The following is a 17782-nucleotide window of genomic DNA, read 5'->3' as shown; positions in this document are numbered from 1 at the left end:
CTTCCCCTTCTCATTTTCTGTTACTAAACATCTTTACCCAGATATCTTCAACATATTCTAGCAAAATGACACCTGAACTCACTTAAGTATACTGATAGTTTTGTTTTGTGCTAGCGTTGTAAGGGAACTATTTTTGCAATAATAAACGTTAATAAAAATGTATGTGAAGTATTTACTTCAAATTCAACAGAATAAAACATTTAAAGGGCAATAGTAAATGCTGACAAGCAAAGAACCTCTAGAGCACTTCAAGCAACTTTACGTGGAGACTATTTTTGCAACGTACAAGTGTATCTTATTCCTTATTTATTTTTCTATTTAGGCTTTGTAAGGAATATTTCAAAAAGAAATTTTCACAGAAACAAAAAGATATTGCATTGATGTTGTTGCAATATCACTTCTCCACAGTGCTAATTCTTAAAATTCTGTGAAACTGCTTAAAAGTATCTCACATTAAGAATCCAAGACTACTGTTTCACTTCAATAACTAGAATGTGTTGGTTTTAAATCAAGGGTTCCACCTGGTGAAGGAGTTAGGCATTCACACAGTTGCAAAACCTACTTGGAAAGCCTTGCTCACATTAAAGACAGCATCTTAGTTTTTGGTTGATGGGTTTTTTTTTTTGTTTTTTGAGGGGGGTTATTAAGGAAAATCAGAATTTAAAGGAGAATTACGAACAGTATAAAACAAATGTTGACACACCCACCTTCTCATAAGAGTGACCCTCCCCCCCAAAAAGTTTTGGCAGTTTCTCAGTTAATGCCTAACATACTCACTCTTTAATACCAATTCTTTTTATAAGGTATACACATGCCAGTGAATACAGTTTTCATAGTAATTCATTCAAAGCTTAAACACTAAAGCATATTATAAAATAATTCCATAAAGGTAAGAATTACAAATGCAAAAATCACACTTAAGCCAGCTAATCATTAAGCATGTAAGTTTACTTTGAAGTCAGCAGCATACCTCGTGAGGCCCAAATGTATTCTTAAAGCCAGGGAATCAATAAAAATTAAAGATAAAAAAAAAAAGATTAGGTCATCTATTCTATTCTCATACAGAACAGTTCCCAATAGTACGTGATTTAATTTTAATTCATCTAGTTTAAAACATTCTTGGTAATAAATTCCAATTGCTTTGCTTAGATTAGCAGACTAGTTGGTATTGATATAATACAGCAGTTAGTTGTACCGTCCAGATTTGGTAAACCAGTCTGCTTTGCAGCAATTCTATAAACCTAATTAGATAATGCAAACTTAATTTCTTCCTCAAGTTTCAGTGTACCAGTTCTGGTATGCAATGAAGTGAATCAGATCTCCCTGTTGGCATGTTTAAATGTTTATCAGCAGCAATGCTCAAAGAAGCTATGAAGCCTAAGGTATGAAAGAAATTTATAATGTACATTTCTCCTTTTGAAATACTCAGGATTCTCAGCAAATGAAGCAATTGAAAGTTGGTTCTTCCCTCTCCAAAAAGACTTAAGCTGTGGGTAATTGCAGTACAAGTTGTCTCAGTGTTGCTTTCAGGATCACAGGGCTGAACTGGAATTAAATGGTAAGCCTCATTTTTAAAAACTAAAGATTATTAAAAGGCTGAACATAGAGTTTTGTTATTCCGTTTTTTAAAGTACACAGCCAAATTAATGTCTTAAAAACTAAAAATTGCCTAACATTCTCAATATAAAATTTCTTTTTCAACTTCTAATATTAAACTATTTTCCAGTTGCAGCTTTACAAGTCACTGCATTTCTGACTAAAAAAGTACCAAAAACCACCTACTACATATCATAATCATATAAAATCTAGTACATACAGTATTTTATATTATCACAACTCTGGTTACGTTTCAACTTATATATATATATACACACACACACACATACATATACATATATGCACACACAGACACAGTGTTGGGTAGGGAGAAGTGAAGGGGCGCCTAATTATGGTAGTACATACAGATATAACCAAAAATGGGTTAAGTTCCTCTTTCACAGTTATGGTTCTCTAATAAAACTTTCTCTTCTATTTGTATTTTTCCCATAGTGAAGATGACTGTTCACCACCTAAACTTAAAACTTATCATCTGAGCCAGTTTTCCTGGGCCGTAACATTTACCGAGATGCCAATGAAGATGGTATTATATAGTCCTTCTCTAAACCAAAGTACTACTGGTCAGTTCAGCAGACAGGTAACGCTTACACAGCCACTTGCTGCATCCTTAATTCTACTCAGTTCTTTCTCAAAATTGTACCATTTGAGTTTGTTGATGGCTCTGTCCTTCAAAAATTTATTTTTGTCCATATTTTCTATACTCGGATATTCTCTAAGTCATTTTACTTCCGCCTGTGCCTTCTTTCATCTTGACCCTTCCTGGAGCCTAAATGAAGGCATTTTTCCATGTTTCTTTTTTCCTTCCTAATTTTCCTTCTCCATCCATGCTTGTTCCCTTAATATACCAGTCTGCTCTTTTAGCTTTAGATATCATGCTCCTGCCAAGGATTTACACTCTTCGCATCCATTTGTGCTTTCTATTCTGATCTCCATCTACCTATTAGACACCTTCACTTGACTGACCTGTAAAATACTATATGTTCAAACCAAATTTTTCATTCTGCAGCCCCCAAATCTACATATCCTCTAGACTAGCATTCCTCAAAGTGTGATCCCTGGACCAGAAGCAACAGCATCATCTGGGAACTTGTTAGAAATGCAAATTCTCTGAACCACCCCAAATCAACTGAATCAGATACTCTCGGAATGAGACTGAGTAATCTGTGTTTTAAGGTACCTTCTAGGTGAATACGATACCTGCTGAAATTTGAGAAACTTTGATTTAGACAGTTATATTCCTTCTAAAGGCAATAGCATCCCTCCTTTCTCATTCCCTCAAGCTACACTGGGCAATTCTACTTCCATAATCTCACTTTCTTTGTATTCAGTTTCTGGGTCCCTCTCCTAGTTTAGGCCTCATTATATCCTAGAGACCATTCTCTCCTCACTAAAATCTAGCTGCACTTTATTTCCAGATTATTCTTTATATGCCCAGCTCTCACCATTCACAGCACTCAAGGTCTTTCATGGCTCAGATTCTATTGATCTTTCTAGGATTCTCTCTTCCATTCCCCCCTCCCCAATCCAATCTTCCAGCCATGTGGTCCCCAGGACTGGCCATAATCTTTCATGCTTTTGCATACATCGTTACCTCTGTCCTCATCTCTCTAACCTGTCCTTTTCTTAGACAAGCTCTCTGACAGAACTTAGCCCCACAGATGCCACTTTCTCTGTGATCCCACAGGACCTAGTGGACTTAGATGATATAATCTTGTCTTACCCACTGCAATTGTTTGTGTGTCTGGCCCGCAAACCTGTGGTCAAAAAAGATTATTACTCATTTTGTTTATTTAGTAACATGCACAGTAAGTGAGATGACCGTATAATTTACCATCCAACCCAGGACACTTTTCAAAGTGAAAGGAGAGAGCATGGTACAAACTGATCATTGTTACAGAAAAAGAAAAACTAGAGAAGGGAGAGAAAAGCAGCAGTGCTGGGCTCACCATCTGCTACCTGGATGTGCTGATGACCAGCAAGGAGCGCAGGAAGCAGCTGAGGGACCAGTACTGCTTTGAGTGTGACTGCGTCCGATGCCAAACCCAAGACAAGTTCTGAAGGCCAGAAGCCTCACACAAGTCCCACTGGGCTAAAATCAAGGTGTTGGAGAGCTGTCTGCAGGCGGGCACTGGACTCATCTGGGCCAGGGGGATACAAAGGTGAACCGTGTGCTGCGGGCTCCTTCCCCGAGGAGCTCACGCTCTGGTGTGGGAGATAACACAAGTACACAAATAACAGCGATACCAGGAGGAATGTGATTAGTCCCGAGAAAGATCTACACAGTGCTACAAAGGCACCCAGAGAGACCGGTCGTCTGTGCCTAGCAGAAACCTGGTAGACTTCCTGGGCGAGGCGGTGCCGAGCAGGGTCTTGAAGGCCCAGCTGATAGACGAGGGTTCCAGAAGACACGTCCCAGCCCAGGCCAGTGCGCACAGAGCGGGGAGACATGCGGCCAGGGAGGCGGAGACTCGACAGAAACCACACACCCTGTGGGGTCGCCACTACACAATCCAACAGCCCGGGCCAGAGCACACGGAACAGGGAGAAATCCTGCACGGGAAGTGAAGCTCAACAGAGATCACACACCCTGTGGTATGTGATCCACCAGCCCAGCAGAGTCCAAGCTGACCAGAAAGGTGGCTCCGCGGAGAGGCCCAAGACCCGAGGCAACCACACACACAAGACACTAGAGGCCAACTGAGCAGTCACGGCGGGAGCCATACCAAATTGGCAACCACAGCAACATCCTAGTTAGTCATTAGTCTCAAACCGGTGGACTGTGAAACCCCCTGCCACAATGAATAAACATCAAAAAAAAGACACCAGAAATACAAAAAAATCAAGAAAGTACACCACCAAAAGTTAATAAATCTCAAACTCTAGATCCTATAGAACAAGAAGCCCTTGAAATAACTGACAAGGAATTTCAAGTGATAATTCTAAGGAAACTGAATGAGATACAAGAAAACTCAGCTAGACATCATGATGAAATGAGGAAAAGTATACAGGACCTGAAAGAGGAAATGTACAAGGAAATCGATGTCCTGAAAAAAAATGTAGCAGAACTTGCTGAACTGAAGAAGTTATTCAGCAAAATAAAAAACACAACGGAGAGTTTAACCAGCAGGCTTGTCGAAGTTGAAGAGAGAACCTCTGAACTTGAAGATGGGCTGTTTGAAATAACACAAGCAGACAAAAAGAAAGAAAAAAGAATCAAGGACATGGAAGAAAATCTGAGAGAGATATCAGACAACCTCAAGCGCTCAAATATCCGAGTCATGGGTATTCCAGAAGGGGAGGAAAATGGAGATTCCATTGAAAACATATTCAACAAAATAGTGGCAGAAAACTTCCCAGGTATAGGAAAAATCACAGATCTTCAGATCCAGGAAGCTCAACGATCTCCAAACGTATTCAACCCAAAAAGACCTTCTCCAAGACATGTTATAGTCAAATTGGCAAAACTCAGAGACAAAGTGAGAATCTTAAAAGCTGCAAGAGAGAAGCGTCAAATCACCTATAAGGGAGCCCCAATCAGGCTAACATCAGACTTTTCATCACAAACCCTAAAAGCTAGAAAGGAATGGGATGATATATTCAAAATACTAAAAGACAAAGATTGCCAGCCAAGAATACTTTACCCTGCAAGGCTATCCTTCCGAAATGAAGGGCAAATAGTATATTTCTCAGACAAACAAAAACTGCGGGAGTTCACTACCACACGACCACCCTTACAAGAAATCCTCAAGGGAGTACTGGGTTTGGTTCCTGAAAAATAACTACCACTGCCATAAAAACCCAAGAAAAATCAAAACCCACTAGTATAATAAAAATGGCATTCATGAAGAGAAAACAAGCAAACAAAAATGCTATCTACAACCTAAGGAACCAACAAACACAGAAACCAAACAGTAAATCAGAAAGCAAGGAACAAAAGACACCTAAGACAACCAAACAGCCAATAAAATGCTAGGAATAAATCAACACCTTTCAATAACAACTCTTAATGTAAAAGGCTTAAATTCCCCAATCAAAAGACACAGACTGGCTGACTGGATCAAAGAGGAGGACCCAACTATATGCTGCCTACAAGAGACCCACCTCACCCATAAAGATTCACACAGACTAAGAGTGAAAGGATGGAAAAAGATTTACCATGCAAACAAAAAAGAAAAACGAGCTGGAGTAGCTATTCTTATATCTGACAAAATAGATTTTAAACTAAAAACCATAAAAAGAGACAATGAGGGACACTACGTAATGATAAAAGGACTGATCCATCAAGAAGACATAACAATCATAAATATGTACGCACCCAATGTTGGAGCAGCCAGATTTATAAAACAAACTCTATTAGACCTAAAGAAGGAAATAGACACTAATACCATAATAGCAGGCGACCTGAACACCCCACTGTCAATATTAGACAGATCATCTAGGCAAAGAATCAGCAGAGAAACACAAGATCTAAACAATACTCTAGACCAATTGGGATTGGCAGATATCTACAGAACATTCCATCCAACAACCTCAGAATATTCATTCTTCTCGTCAGCACATGGATCATTCTCCAGGATAGATCACATATTAGGTCACAAATCAAGTCTCAGGAAATTCAAAAAAATTAGAATTATCCTATGTATTTTCTCAGACCACAATGGAGTAAAACTAGAAATTAATAACAAAGGAAACTCTGGAAACTATACAAACACATGGAAATTAAACAGCATTCTACTTAATGACATATGGGTCCAAGAAGAAATCAAGCAGGAAATCAAAAAATTTATTGAAACTAATGAAAATAATGATACATCATACCAAAACCAGTGGGATACTGCAAAAGCAGTATTAAGGGGGAAATTTATTGCATTAAATGCTCACCTCAGAAGAATGGAAAGATGGCAAGTGAACAACCTAACACTTCACCTTAAAGAAATAGAAAAACAAGAACAATCCAAACCTAAAGTTAGCAGACGGAAAGAAATCATTAAGATCAGAGCAGAACTGAATAAAATTGAAACCCAAAAAACAATACGAAAGATCAATGAATCAAAAAGTTGGTTTCTTGAAAAGATAAATAAAATTGACAAACCATTAGCATGGCTAACAAAAAAGAGAGAAGACTCAAATAACAAAAATTAGACATGAAAAAGGCGATATTACAACTGATTCATCTGAAATACAAGGAATCATTCGAGACTACTATAAACAACTATACGCCAACAAATTTGAATATCTGGAGGAAATGGATAAATTTCTGGACACACACAAGCTCCCAAAACTGAACCATGAAGACGTAGAAAATTTGAACAGACCAAAAACAATAAAGGAGATTGAAGCTGTTATCAGAAGGCTCCCAACAAAGAAAAGCCCAGGACCCGATGGATTCACAGCAGAATTTTACCAAACATTCAAAGAGGAATTGACACCAATTCTTTACAAACTATTCCAAAAGATTGAAACGGACGCAAATCTCCCAAACTCATTCTATGAAGCAAACATCATCCTGATACCAAAACCAGGTAAAGATATAACCAAAAAAGAAAACTACAGGCCGATATCCTTGATGAATATAGATGCAAAAATCCTCACTAAAATACTAGCAAACAGAATACAGCAACACATACGAAAAATTATTCATCACGATCAAGTGGGATTCATCCCAGGGATGCAAGGCTGGTTCAACATACGCAAATCAATAAATGTGATACACCATATTAATAAACTCAAACACAAGGACCATATGATCATATCTATAGATGCTGAAAAAGCATTTGATAAAGTTCAGCACTCATTCATGACAAAGACCCTCTATAAGTTAGGTATAGAGGGAAAGTATCTCAACATAATTAAAGCCATATATGCCAAACCCACTGCCAATATCATCCTGAATGGGGAAAAGCTGAAAGCTTTTCCTTTAAGAACAGGCACTAGACAAGGATGCCCACTCTCACCACTCCTATTCAACATAGTGTTGGAAGTACTAGCCAGAGCAATCAGAGAAGAGAAGGAAATAAAGGGCATCCAGATTGGAAAAGATGAAGTCAAACTGTCCCTGTTTGCAGATGACATGATCCTATATATCGAACAGCCTAAAACCGCTACAAAATAACTCTTGGAAGTGATAAATGATTTCAGCACAGTCGCAGGATACAAAATCAACACACAAAAATCAGTAGCATTTCTTTTCTCCAATAGTGAACATGCAGAAAGAGAAATCAAGAAAGCCTGCCCATTTACAATAGCCACCAAAAAAATAAAATACTTAGGAATTGAGTTAACCAAGGAGGTGAAAAATCTCTATAATGAGAACTACAAACCACTGCTGAGAGAAATTAGAGAGGATACAAGAAGATGGAAAGATATCCCATGCTCTTGGATTGGAAGAATCAACATAGTGAAAATGTCCATACTACCCAAAGTGATCTACAAATTCAATGCAATCCCCATCAAAATTCCAAAGACATTTTTCTCAGAAATGGAAAAAACTATCCAGACATTTATATGGAATAATAAAAGACCATGCATAGCCAAAGCAATGCTGAGCAAAAACAATAGAGCTGGAGGCATAACACTACTTGACTTTAAGCTATACTACAAAGCTATAATAACCAAAACAGTATGGTACTGGCATAAAAACAGACACACTGATCAATGGAATGGAATAGAGAATCCAGAAATCAACCCACACACTTACTTCCATCTGATCTTTGACAAAGGCACCAAGCTTATTCACTGGGGAAGGGACTGCCTCTTCAGCAAATGGTGCTGGAATAACTGGATATCCATATGCAGGAGAATGAAACCAGATCAGTACCTCTCACCGTATACTAAAATCAACTCAAAATGGATTAAGGATTTAAATATACACCCTGAAACAATAAAACTTCTTAAAGAAAACATAGGAAAAACACTTCAGGAAATAGGACTGGGCACAGACTTCATGAATACGACCCCAAAAGGACGGGCAACCAAAGGAAAAATAAACAAATGGGATTATATCAAACTAAAAAGCTTCTGCACAGCAAAAGAAACAATTAACAGAGTTAAAAGGCAACCAACAGAGTGGGAGAAAATATTTGCAAAATATACATCTGACAAAGGATTAATATCCAGAATATATAAGGAACTCAAACAACTTTACAAGAAAAAAATAAGCAACCCAATTAAAAAATGGGCAAAAGAGCTATGTAGGCATTTCTCTAAGGAAGATATCCAAATGGCCAACAGACATATGAAAAAATGCTCAACATCACTCAGTATCCGGGAAATGCAAATCAAAACCACACTGAGATACCATCTAACCCCAGTTAGGATGGCTAAAATCCAAAAGACTCTGAACGATAAATGCTGGCAAGGTTGCGGAGAAAAAGGAACTCTCATACATTGTTGGTGGGACTGCAAAATGGTGCAGCCTCTATGGAAAATGGTATGGAGGTTCCTCAAACAATTGCAGATAGATCTACCATACGACCCAGCTATCCCACTGTTGGGAATATACCCAGAGGAATGGAAATCATCAAGTCGAAGGTATACCTGTTCCCCAATGTTCATCACAGCACTCTTTACAATAGCCAAGAGTTGGAACCAGCCCAAATGTCCATCATCTGATGAGTGGATACGGAAAATGTGGTACATCTACACAATGGAATACTACTCAGCTATAAAAACGAATGAAATACTGCCATTTGCAACAACATGGATGGACCTTGAGAGAATTATATTAAGTGAAACAAGTCAGGCACAGAAAGAGAAATACCACATGTTCTCACTTATTGGTGGGAGGTAAAAATTAATATATAAATTCACATACACACACCCACACACACACACACACACACACACACACACACACAAACTGGGGGGGGAAGAAGATATAACAACCACAATTATTTGAAGTTGATAGACAAGCAAACAGAAAGGACATTGTTGGGGGGGAGGGGGGAGGGAGAAGGGAGGGAGGTTTTGGTGATGGGGAGCAATAATCTGCCACAATGTATATCGACAAAATAAAATTTAAATAAATAAATTAATTAATTAATTTTAAAAAAAAAAAAAGTGAAAGGAGAATAATAGCTAAGGGGCAATGAATATAAAGTTAAATAACCACCCTAAAAATACAGGCCATAGGAGCAACACCCAACCCCATCATCTGAGTCATGACTACATCTTCCAGTTTATCAAGTACTATACTCCCTCCAAACTCAACATGCTCCTGCCATACTATCCTTTTTATTTCTCAAATACTCCAGCCTCATTCCAACCTCAGGGATTTTGCACTTTCTGTTCTCACTGCCTGGAATGTGCTTCCCTCAGATTTGTATGACAGGCTTATACTCACTCTTTAGGTCTCAGCTCAGGCCATCACCTTCCCTGACTTTCCCTGAGTAGTCCCTTTGCCCCATTCTCTTTTATATTATCCTGTACTGTCTTCATATGAAATAATCCTGCTACTGTCTATATATCCCCCTTCCAATATAGTCTATATGAACTTGTCTATGTTGCTGAAATCTGTAGTGTAGGGTCAGAGAACCTAGCTCTGAAGGAAGAACACCCGAGATTGAATCCTGGCTCTACCACTTACTAAGTAAATGACCTTGGACAAAAAAATTTACTTCTAACTCAGTGGCCTCACCTATAAAGTGGGAGTCAGATAAGACTTGCAATAGAGGGTTGTTATTACAATTAAACAACACAATACATGTAGAATATTTACCTGGCCCAAAGTAAGGATTCAATATATGTAAACTATTATTGTTATTACTACATACTATAGTATCTCCGATGCCTAGAGTAATGGAGGGTCTTAGTAGGCACTCAATAAATATTGAAATATCTGTTGAGTGAATGATTAAATCAAGAGTTGATAAGCAAATAAATGTCACCACTCCAATTTCACTTCAAAAGCCTCCAAAATGCTTCTCTAACTGCTGAATTCCTTAGCCTACCATCTAATGCCCTTCAAAATGTGGCCCAAACTTACTTCTTTAATCTTAAATTCCCCCACTTTTCAACAGTAAAATGGGACTTCTGGTCTCACCATACTCTTTTAGTCTAGAATGTTCTTCCCTGCATTTCTACAAAATCCCACTGACATTCCAGGTCTAACCAAAAGCCATAGTCTTCTTTTTTCCCTCTGAACACCCACCTCCTACAGCTCTTTAAGAACCTCCTTTTCATAACTGCAGCTTATCTCACTTAAGAGATCAAAGTCTGTGTCCTTGACATCTTTGCACATCCAGAGCCCAGCCCAGTGCCTCGCAGGAAGAAAGCCCTCAACACATTATTTTAAGCAATGGAAGGTTGGCGATTGGGAGGTGTTATCAAAAGGCCTGACTGTATTTTATATATATATATATATATATATATATATATATATAAAAAATATAAAACACTGCTATTGTTACGGATACAATACTTAGTATTAGGTCAAAACATGAGTAACATCTTTATTTACTATGTCAAAATTTTCAACCTCCACTGTACACTATCTCCAATGCCTAGAGCAATGGGTGGCATTTAGTAAAAATGTGTGAAATATTTGTCGAGTGAATGAGTGCCATGTTTACAAAATAAGTACGTACCCAATTCTTACAAAAAGTGTTATCCACATTGTTTATATTCCACCTTCTCACCCTTCCCCCTCTTTCATCTTACACAAAACTATAAAATCATTCCTTTAAAAAATAAACAGGAGGTGGCAATCTCTGAAAAAATAAAAAATCAAATCAAATCATTCCTTTCACAGCATATGTCCATTGTATTCTAGAAATTCTAGTTTTTTAGAGCTGCTTTTCTATCAGACTGTACATTATTCTTCAGAAATAAGAATTAGATTTCAAAATATAAACCAACTTTTTTTTTTTTTTTTTTTTTTTTTTTTTACACAACTCTGAAGTTAGAATTTACAAATACTGTTTACAAATGGCTCAAACTCAGAATTTTGCTTTTCATTCATGGTGCATTATTTTCTCTCTCCCTCTTTCTCCAATTTACTATTGACTGATCTAATGCAGCTTAAACAGAAACCCAAATTGTATCCCACACCTTATCTCCTATTCTATACAGTTAGCCTAAATCACAAAAATAGTGATCCAAATTCGGCTGCTGTTCAAGTTTTCATTCTCTCATTACTAACAATCGTGCACTCCCCAAATGGCTATTTTAAACCTTCTCTACCTACTGGTTTGTCTATTAATAAAATGCATCCCTGCTATAGGTCTCATACTATTTCATTATATTGCTACCGGATTAAGGAAGAGCTTCCCCCCCTCCCCCCCAACTACTAAGTGAGCCCTTGAGAATAGGGACTTTTACTTCAGGTATTCTCAGTATCCTCCATGGGGGTCTTACTTGGAGGGAAATGAAGGGACAGATGGTTAACATGGCTGATGCCTGACCTTAGACCACTGGATGGTAAACACTTCCACAGAATTAACAGATGCAGCAATTCTTAAAAATTCAAACATTTCCAGACTGTCCCCACCTATAGAAGCGACACAAGTGGGTGTGCCTCATTTTATTTGACAAAAATTTAATATAGGCCTTCCATAAACTCAGCTCCAGGAGAGATGGGGAGACACTCGATGAGCAGGAAACATGAACCCTGCCTCCAAAGAGCTCATAGTGAATGGTTTGAAGTCTTGTTTGGTTTACAGGAATCTTTAGAAACATGAAAGCTTCTGATTCTCAACCCAGAAAAAATGCACATGTACATAAAAGTTTGCATTAATTTCAGGAGGTCTATAAACCCCAGATTTCTTAGACTTGGCAATGCAGGGTTTTGTGTGTGTGTGTGTGTGGGAAGTGGAGTCAGAGAGGTTGGGAACAGCAAAGAAAACAAAAACCAATCCTGAGGCATGTAGCCTAGGAAACTGAGAGAACAGTGACCACTTAAGACACTACACTTTTGCTGAGTGATAGCTCCACCCCTAACAGTATAAATGGAGCTTCTATTTGAAAGTAAAATCTCATGGGCAAGGGCAGAATTTTTCAGGTTACCACTAATCACTATTGAGATAAAATGGCTTTGATAAGGTGGAACTTGACTGTGACAGGGTAATCAATTCAGCCAATAATCCTCATTTAAGCCATCTTCCTTTCAAATCTGTCAGCTTGCTTATCACATAAAACCACTTGGCCTAGGAGTAGATCCTTAATTAGTCCTACTATGTATGCCCTGTACCTAAATGGCATTAATGGATTGACTAAAGTAGCATCTACAAATACAGAGAATCAGTTTACATACAGCTTCTTACCAGTACTGAATGTTTTAATAGAACCACTGAAGCTAAAGATCTGTCAACATTTCCATTACAAACTTTTATTTTCAGAGGCTTATGATTCAACATTAAACACTCGGGGATGAAACCTGAGATAAATGGAAGTCAAAGACATACTATAATTTATTTAATTAAAGGCACTTTCTGCACATTGCATGTCTAAACAGATGGTTTTAATAAATGCTGACCTTAAAATATCCAGAGGACAAAACAGCCTTCCCATAAACATAAAATACAATATAAAAATATATAAATTTTGTCTTTGCAACTTTCCCTAATGTAATAAATAATCTATCATCCTGGGCCTCCTGATATCCTCGCTCCCATATCCAACCACCAAATCCTGATGCCTTTACATTGTTAATAGCTCTTGAATCAATTCACTTTTCTCCCTCTCCACCGCTACGCTGCTAATCCAGGAAACATCATGTCCCACCTGAAATATTATAACCTCCAACAGGATTCCTATCTGCTCTCTAGACCAATGAATATTTCCCGCAGGCAGCCAGAGTGATCTTTTCAAAATGCAAATCTGACATGTCTCTATGTCTCTCACCTCCTTAACGTCCTTCACCATCTTCCCACTGCTCTGAAGACCTAATCCTTAGCATGGTCTACAGGACCCATACTTGACCTCTGCAGCATCAGTCCACCTTTCCTCTCACTCTCCATGTTCCAACTATATTCTTCTTCTGGTTCCTCACTTCACTCATGCTACCTCCTGCCTCAGGACCTTTGTACATACTGCTCCCTCTCAGGAATGCCCCCTTCCACTCCCAAATCAACAACTCCTCTTCTTCAAATCTTCAGATTTCAACTCAAAAGATGTTCCTTCAGGTAAAGTTTTCATGACCAAGCTCCTCCATTTTCTTGCCTCCTACGGTTTTCCTTCATAGCATATAGCACAACCTTTATTTATATATTTGTGGAGGCTTGATTAAAAACTGTTTTCCTCACTAGACTGAAAGATCCATGAGGTTAAGGGCAAGGAATATTTCCTTTATCAATTAGCACCATGCCTGGTACACAGTAAACACTCAAAAATGTTTAAATAAATCAACGAAGAAAAAAAAGTCACAACAGAATATGACTGGAACTGTAAGGTCATTTTGCACATCATTCATCTCAGAGAAAGTTCAAGAGACCCAGAGACAGGAGGGAGATAAGAAACATTTTTCTTGTCTTGATTCCATGGGTGGACAAATCTAAAGCAAGGAAATAGTCCAGGTAAGGAAAGACCAGGTTGTAACAGACTTTAGTGTCTGGAATATTGATAGTCCAAGACAAAAAGTGTCACAGTATAAATGGAGCCCACAAGTATAAGCTTGCTAGAGTAGAGGCAGAACCTATATTTGGTAAACTGAACTATTCTAGCCTATCTCAGGCCATTTGAAGGGATCAAAAAAAGTCTACGTGTGGATCTCTATTAAAGAAGCAGGTTTCTCACAATGTATGGAAGCATCTGCAATCATAATCAAAGTAAAAGAATGGCAAGAAGGAGGGGGAACTCAGGAGTCAGAATCTGAGTATTTGGTCGGAATCTTCCCTAAAGGAGATGTTCTTCTAGTGTTACATATCTCAGCAACTTTTAGGTTAGCTTTTATTAAAGGCAAAAAGTCTCTTACCTACACTCTTAGATTTATAAACTACACCTTGTTTACATTACTAGTCGCTTGAAAAGCTAATAGAAAAGTTTTGCTCTCCCAATACCTAAGCATTCTTTTTAATGTTAACTATGCTGGTAAGTCTTACAAATCTAGTTCTTTCTTCAGCAAATGAATGATATGTAGAAATTACACTGGATCCACTGATAAACTTTACCAAGTTGGACCAAAAATCAAGATATCACCACCTCATACAGTCGTTAAATGGGCATTATGGCTTATTATGTATCAGCACTAAAATGTTTCAATATTTGGGAAGTGGTGATGTTCCACCAGCTCTTTAAGTCTCACTAACTGACATGCAGGCATTCTGAACATGGCTAGTTGACAGTTTTTCCCTTGACTTATCCACCAGAAAAATGGGGGTTTCACATTTCTAGCTCTCTGTGAAAAGCCATTTGATGACTTAAATATTCTCAGACGACTGCAATATTCAGTTATGATTGCCAATAAATCATTGACAGAAGAATCAGAAAAAAGTCACCATCACTCCATGAGAGCTGAAAAGCTCAAAACTACAAACACACTGAAAATTTGATACTTTTCATTATCATATTATCAATTCAGATGACTTACATAGGAATCCACCCAGATATTACAAAGGGAGTCCGCTGCATTAAAGACTTCAAATACTAAAATTTACAGACTAAATCTAATTTCATGATATAGCCAAGAACCAATAAGGGAAATCCTAGGACTATTACTCTTGAAAGGTCACAGCCTTTTCACCCAGCTTCCTCATGCTAACTTTAATAAAGTTAATAAAGAAGATCATGTAGATACAACGCTCATCATATTTACAAAAGTCACTTTACAAGAGAGAGCGACTCCTCCTCCGGCCCCTCCGCCTCTCTATGGCCCTAAATCTCTCAAGCCCACTCCTACCCTCACGGGCAGCTGTCCCAGGGGTACCCAGTTTGGGGGACCAGAAAGAAAGGAGATGCAACGGTTCATCTCGGAGGGAGCGGGTCAGGCTGGGGGGCGAAGCCGGTGCGCGCCGCCAACTGCTGGGTCTGGGAAGCCGCGGTCGCCGCGGCCCGGCTCACGGTAACTAATGTTCCGAGGCGCCTGACTAAACCCTCAAAAGCCAGGGAGTGTCAAAGCTAACCCCTCGCGCCTTGGGCGGCAGACAAATGCGTCCCCGGGGAGCCGCCAGGAGCTCGGCGCCCCTCTGCGCCGGCCTGAGCGAGCAGGCAGCCAGAGCCGGGCGGCCGGGCGCCGGCACAACTTAGTTCTCCGGCCCGAGCAGCCTTGCCGCAGCCCGGGAAGAGGAACTGGCTCCTCGTCCCCGGACAGCGCCGGAGCGCCGCCCGCGGAAACGGGGTTGCCCCAGGGGCGGGGGGAGGACAGGCCAACGAGCGGGGCGGTGACACCCCTCCGCCATCCCCGGCCAACTGCCGCTGGTCCCGTCCAGGGCAGCGGGAGGAACGGCAGGTCCGGGGCGAGGCCTCAGCCGCACATCACACCCATCTCCCGGCCACCGGGGTTGAGGGGGAGGCGGCGCTCTCCGTAAGCGCCGGAGGCGGGGCGCCATCGTCCTCCCAGTCCCCAGCCGGCGGGCGGGCCGGGGGAGCCCCGGACGCCTCCGAACGGGCGGTGGCGAGAGGGAAGGCTGGACCGAGGGGCCTGGTCCACCTGACCAGCGGTGGCTGCGGCATCTCGCCTCCCTCAGGCCTGCACGCGCCACAGGCCGCAGCCTGGACCAGCCCCTCGTCCCCCAGCCGCGACCGCGGGGGTCCCAGCACCACAGCGTCTGGCGCTGGGCGGCCGTGGCCCCCCCGAAGCCGGCTCTCCTCCCGCTGCGCCCGGCGGTCCCGTCGTGGAGAGCAGCCGCCCGAAGCGCCGCCGCCGCAGCGTGGGTGTCGGCGGCGGAACCCAGGGCGGGGAAGAGCGGGAGGAAGGGGCGGCGAGGGGGCGGGCCGCCGGCCGCCGGGGGTGGGGGCCCGGGTGCGCGGGGCTCGGCGCCCCCGGTCGGCCCGCGCCACGCCAGCACCACCTGCGGAGCTGCGGCGCCAACGCCGAGCCGCGACCCCGCCGCCCCCCGCTCCCGCCACACGCGCGCGCGCACAAAACAAGTTGCAGGTCGCCGCCGCCGGAGGGGGCCGGGCGGGTCACTCACCCTCATCCTGCTCAGCGGGCTCGGGTCGTCCGGCCGCGGGGAGAGGGAAGACCAGAGCACCACGAGCCCCAGGAAGCTTCCCACGACCAGCAAACTGCGTAAGATGAACCCAATCTTCAGCCTCATCTTCCTCCGGCGGCGAGAGACACACAGCCCGGCGCAGCCGCCGCCACAGCTCTCCCCTCCCTCCTTCCCCTCCCCCGGCTCTCCTCCTCCCCCTCTTCCCCACCCCTACAGCCTCGGCTGCCGCCCTCCGCTGCCTGCCCTTCCAGCTCCAGATCCGGAACTCCCCTCGGCTGTACCTTCCCCCGGCTCTGCCCTCCGCCCCCTCCCCGCGGCCCGCCGGCTGGGACCGCGCTCCGCCGCCGCGGCCCCCTCCCCTCCGGCGGCCTTCGCCGAGCTCCAACCGACCCTTGTGCTCGCTCGACCGAGCTTCCTTTCTCGCCACCTGCCCCCTTCCAGATCCGCAGTCCCCTTCTCAACACCACTGTCCACACGCCCCTTCGCTGTCCCTGTTACCTTGTAACTAACTTACGCTCTCCCCCTAATCTGGTCCTTAGCCTTTACCCTACAGCGCAGCTCCTTAAAGCTCCCAGATTCCCAAACTTTTGTTGTAATTATGGACCGTAACTCTGTCCTTAGCGCCTGTGCCCTCCAGGACCCCTTGGCCCGCCGCCCCCTCCGGCAGACCCTCAGCTGCTCTTGGCTGTACCTCTCTTCTTTACATCTACTCCCCTGAGCCCCCCGCCAAAAGGCTTGCAGGAAGCAAACCAGGAAGTCAGGGCTACCGCTGCCGCAGCAGCAGCTCCACGTGGCTGATTTATAGCTGGCAGGATTTTTTTTTTTTTTTAATTGATCTTGCTTTTTCACACAGCTCCTTAAGGAGGTGGATATATAACTGAAAAGCCCAGGTGAGATGCGCAAATATCACTGGACTGAAGAAGCTCCCAGAAACACTGGAGAGAAAGCCAGTATTTCTTTCTCTCAAGCTAATTAGAAGAAAGCCAGTCCACTTAACGAGAAAAGCAATACCAACCTTGTTCACGGGCTGATAATGTTTCTATTCGGAGCATCGAGGACTTCAGGTTTTGGAAACAATA

At 41.9% G+C, this 17782-nt stretch overlaps 1 protein-coding gene across 2 annotated transcripts in view; it reads right to left on the bottom strand.

Moving 5' to 3' along the window:
- Positions 1-17467, bottom strand: part of GALNT7 (polypeptide N-acetylgalactosaminyltransferase 7) — a 141163-nt gene extending 123696 nt beyond the window's left edge. The window contains exon 1 of one of the 2 annotated variants that reach the window (XM_063077058.1): positions 17395-17467. Coding sequence is in view for 1 of the 2 variants with exons in the window: in XM_063077057.1 (XP_062933127.1) it covers positions 16683-16808 (126 nt within the window). In the remaining variant the exon portion in view is untranslated. Of the gene's footprint in view, positions 1-16682; positions 16859-17394 lie in introns of those variants that run through there. The other variant, XM_063077057.1, reaches the window with a different exon arrangement.
- Positions 17468-17782: the final 315 nt, after the last annotated feature.

Source organism: Cynocephalus volans, chromosome 13 (assembly GCF_027409185.1).
Source record: "Cynocephalus volans isolate mCynVol1 chromosome 13, mCynVol1.pri, whole genome shotgun sequence".
NCBI lineage: Eukaryota > Metazoa > Chordata > Mammalia > Dermoptera > Cynocephalidae > Cynocephalus > Cynocephalus volans.
Note: the sequence above shows the minus strand (reverse complement) of the source record. Positions and strands in the feature narration are given on the sequence as shown.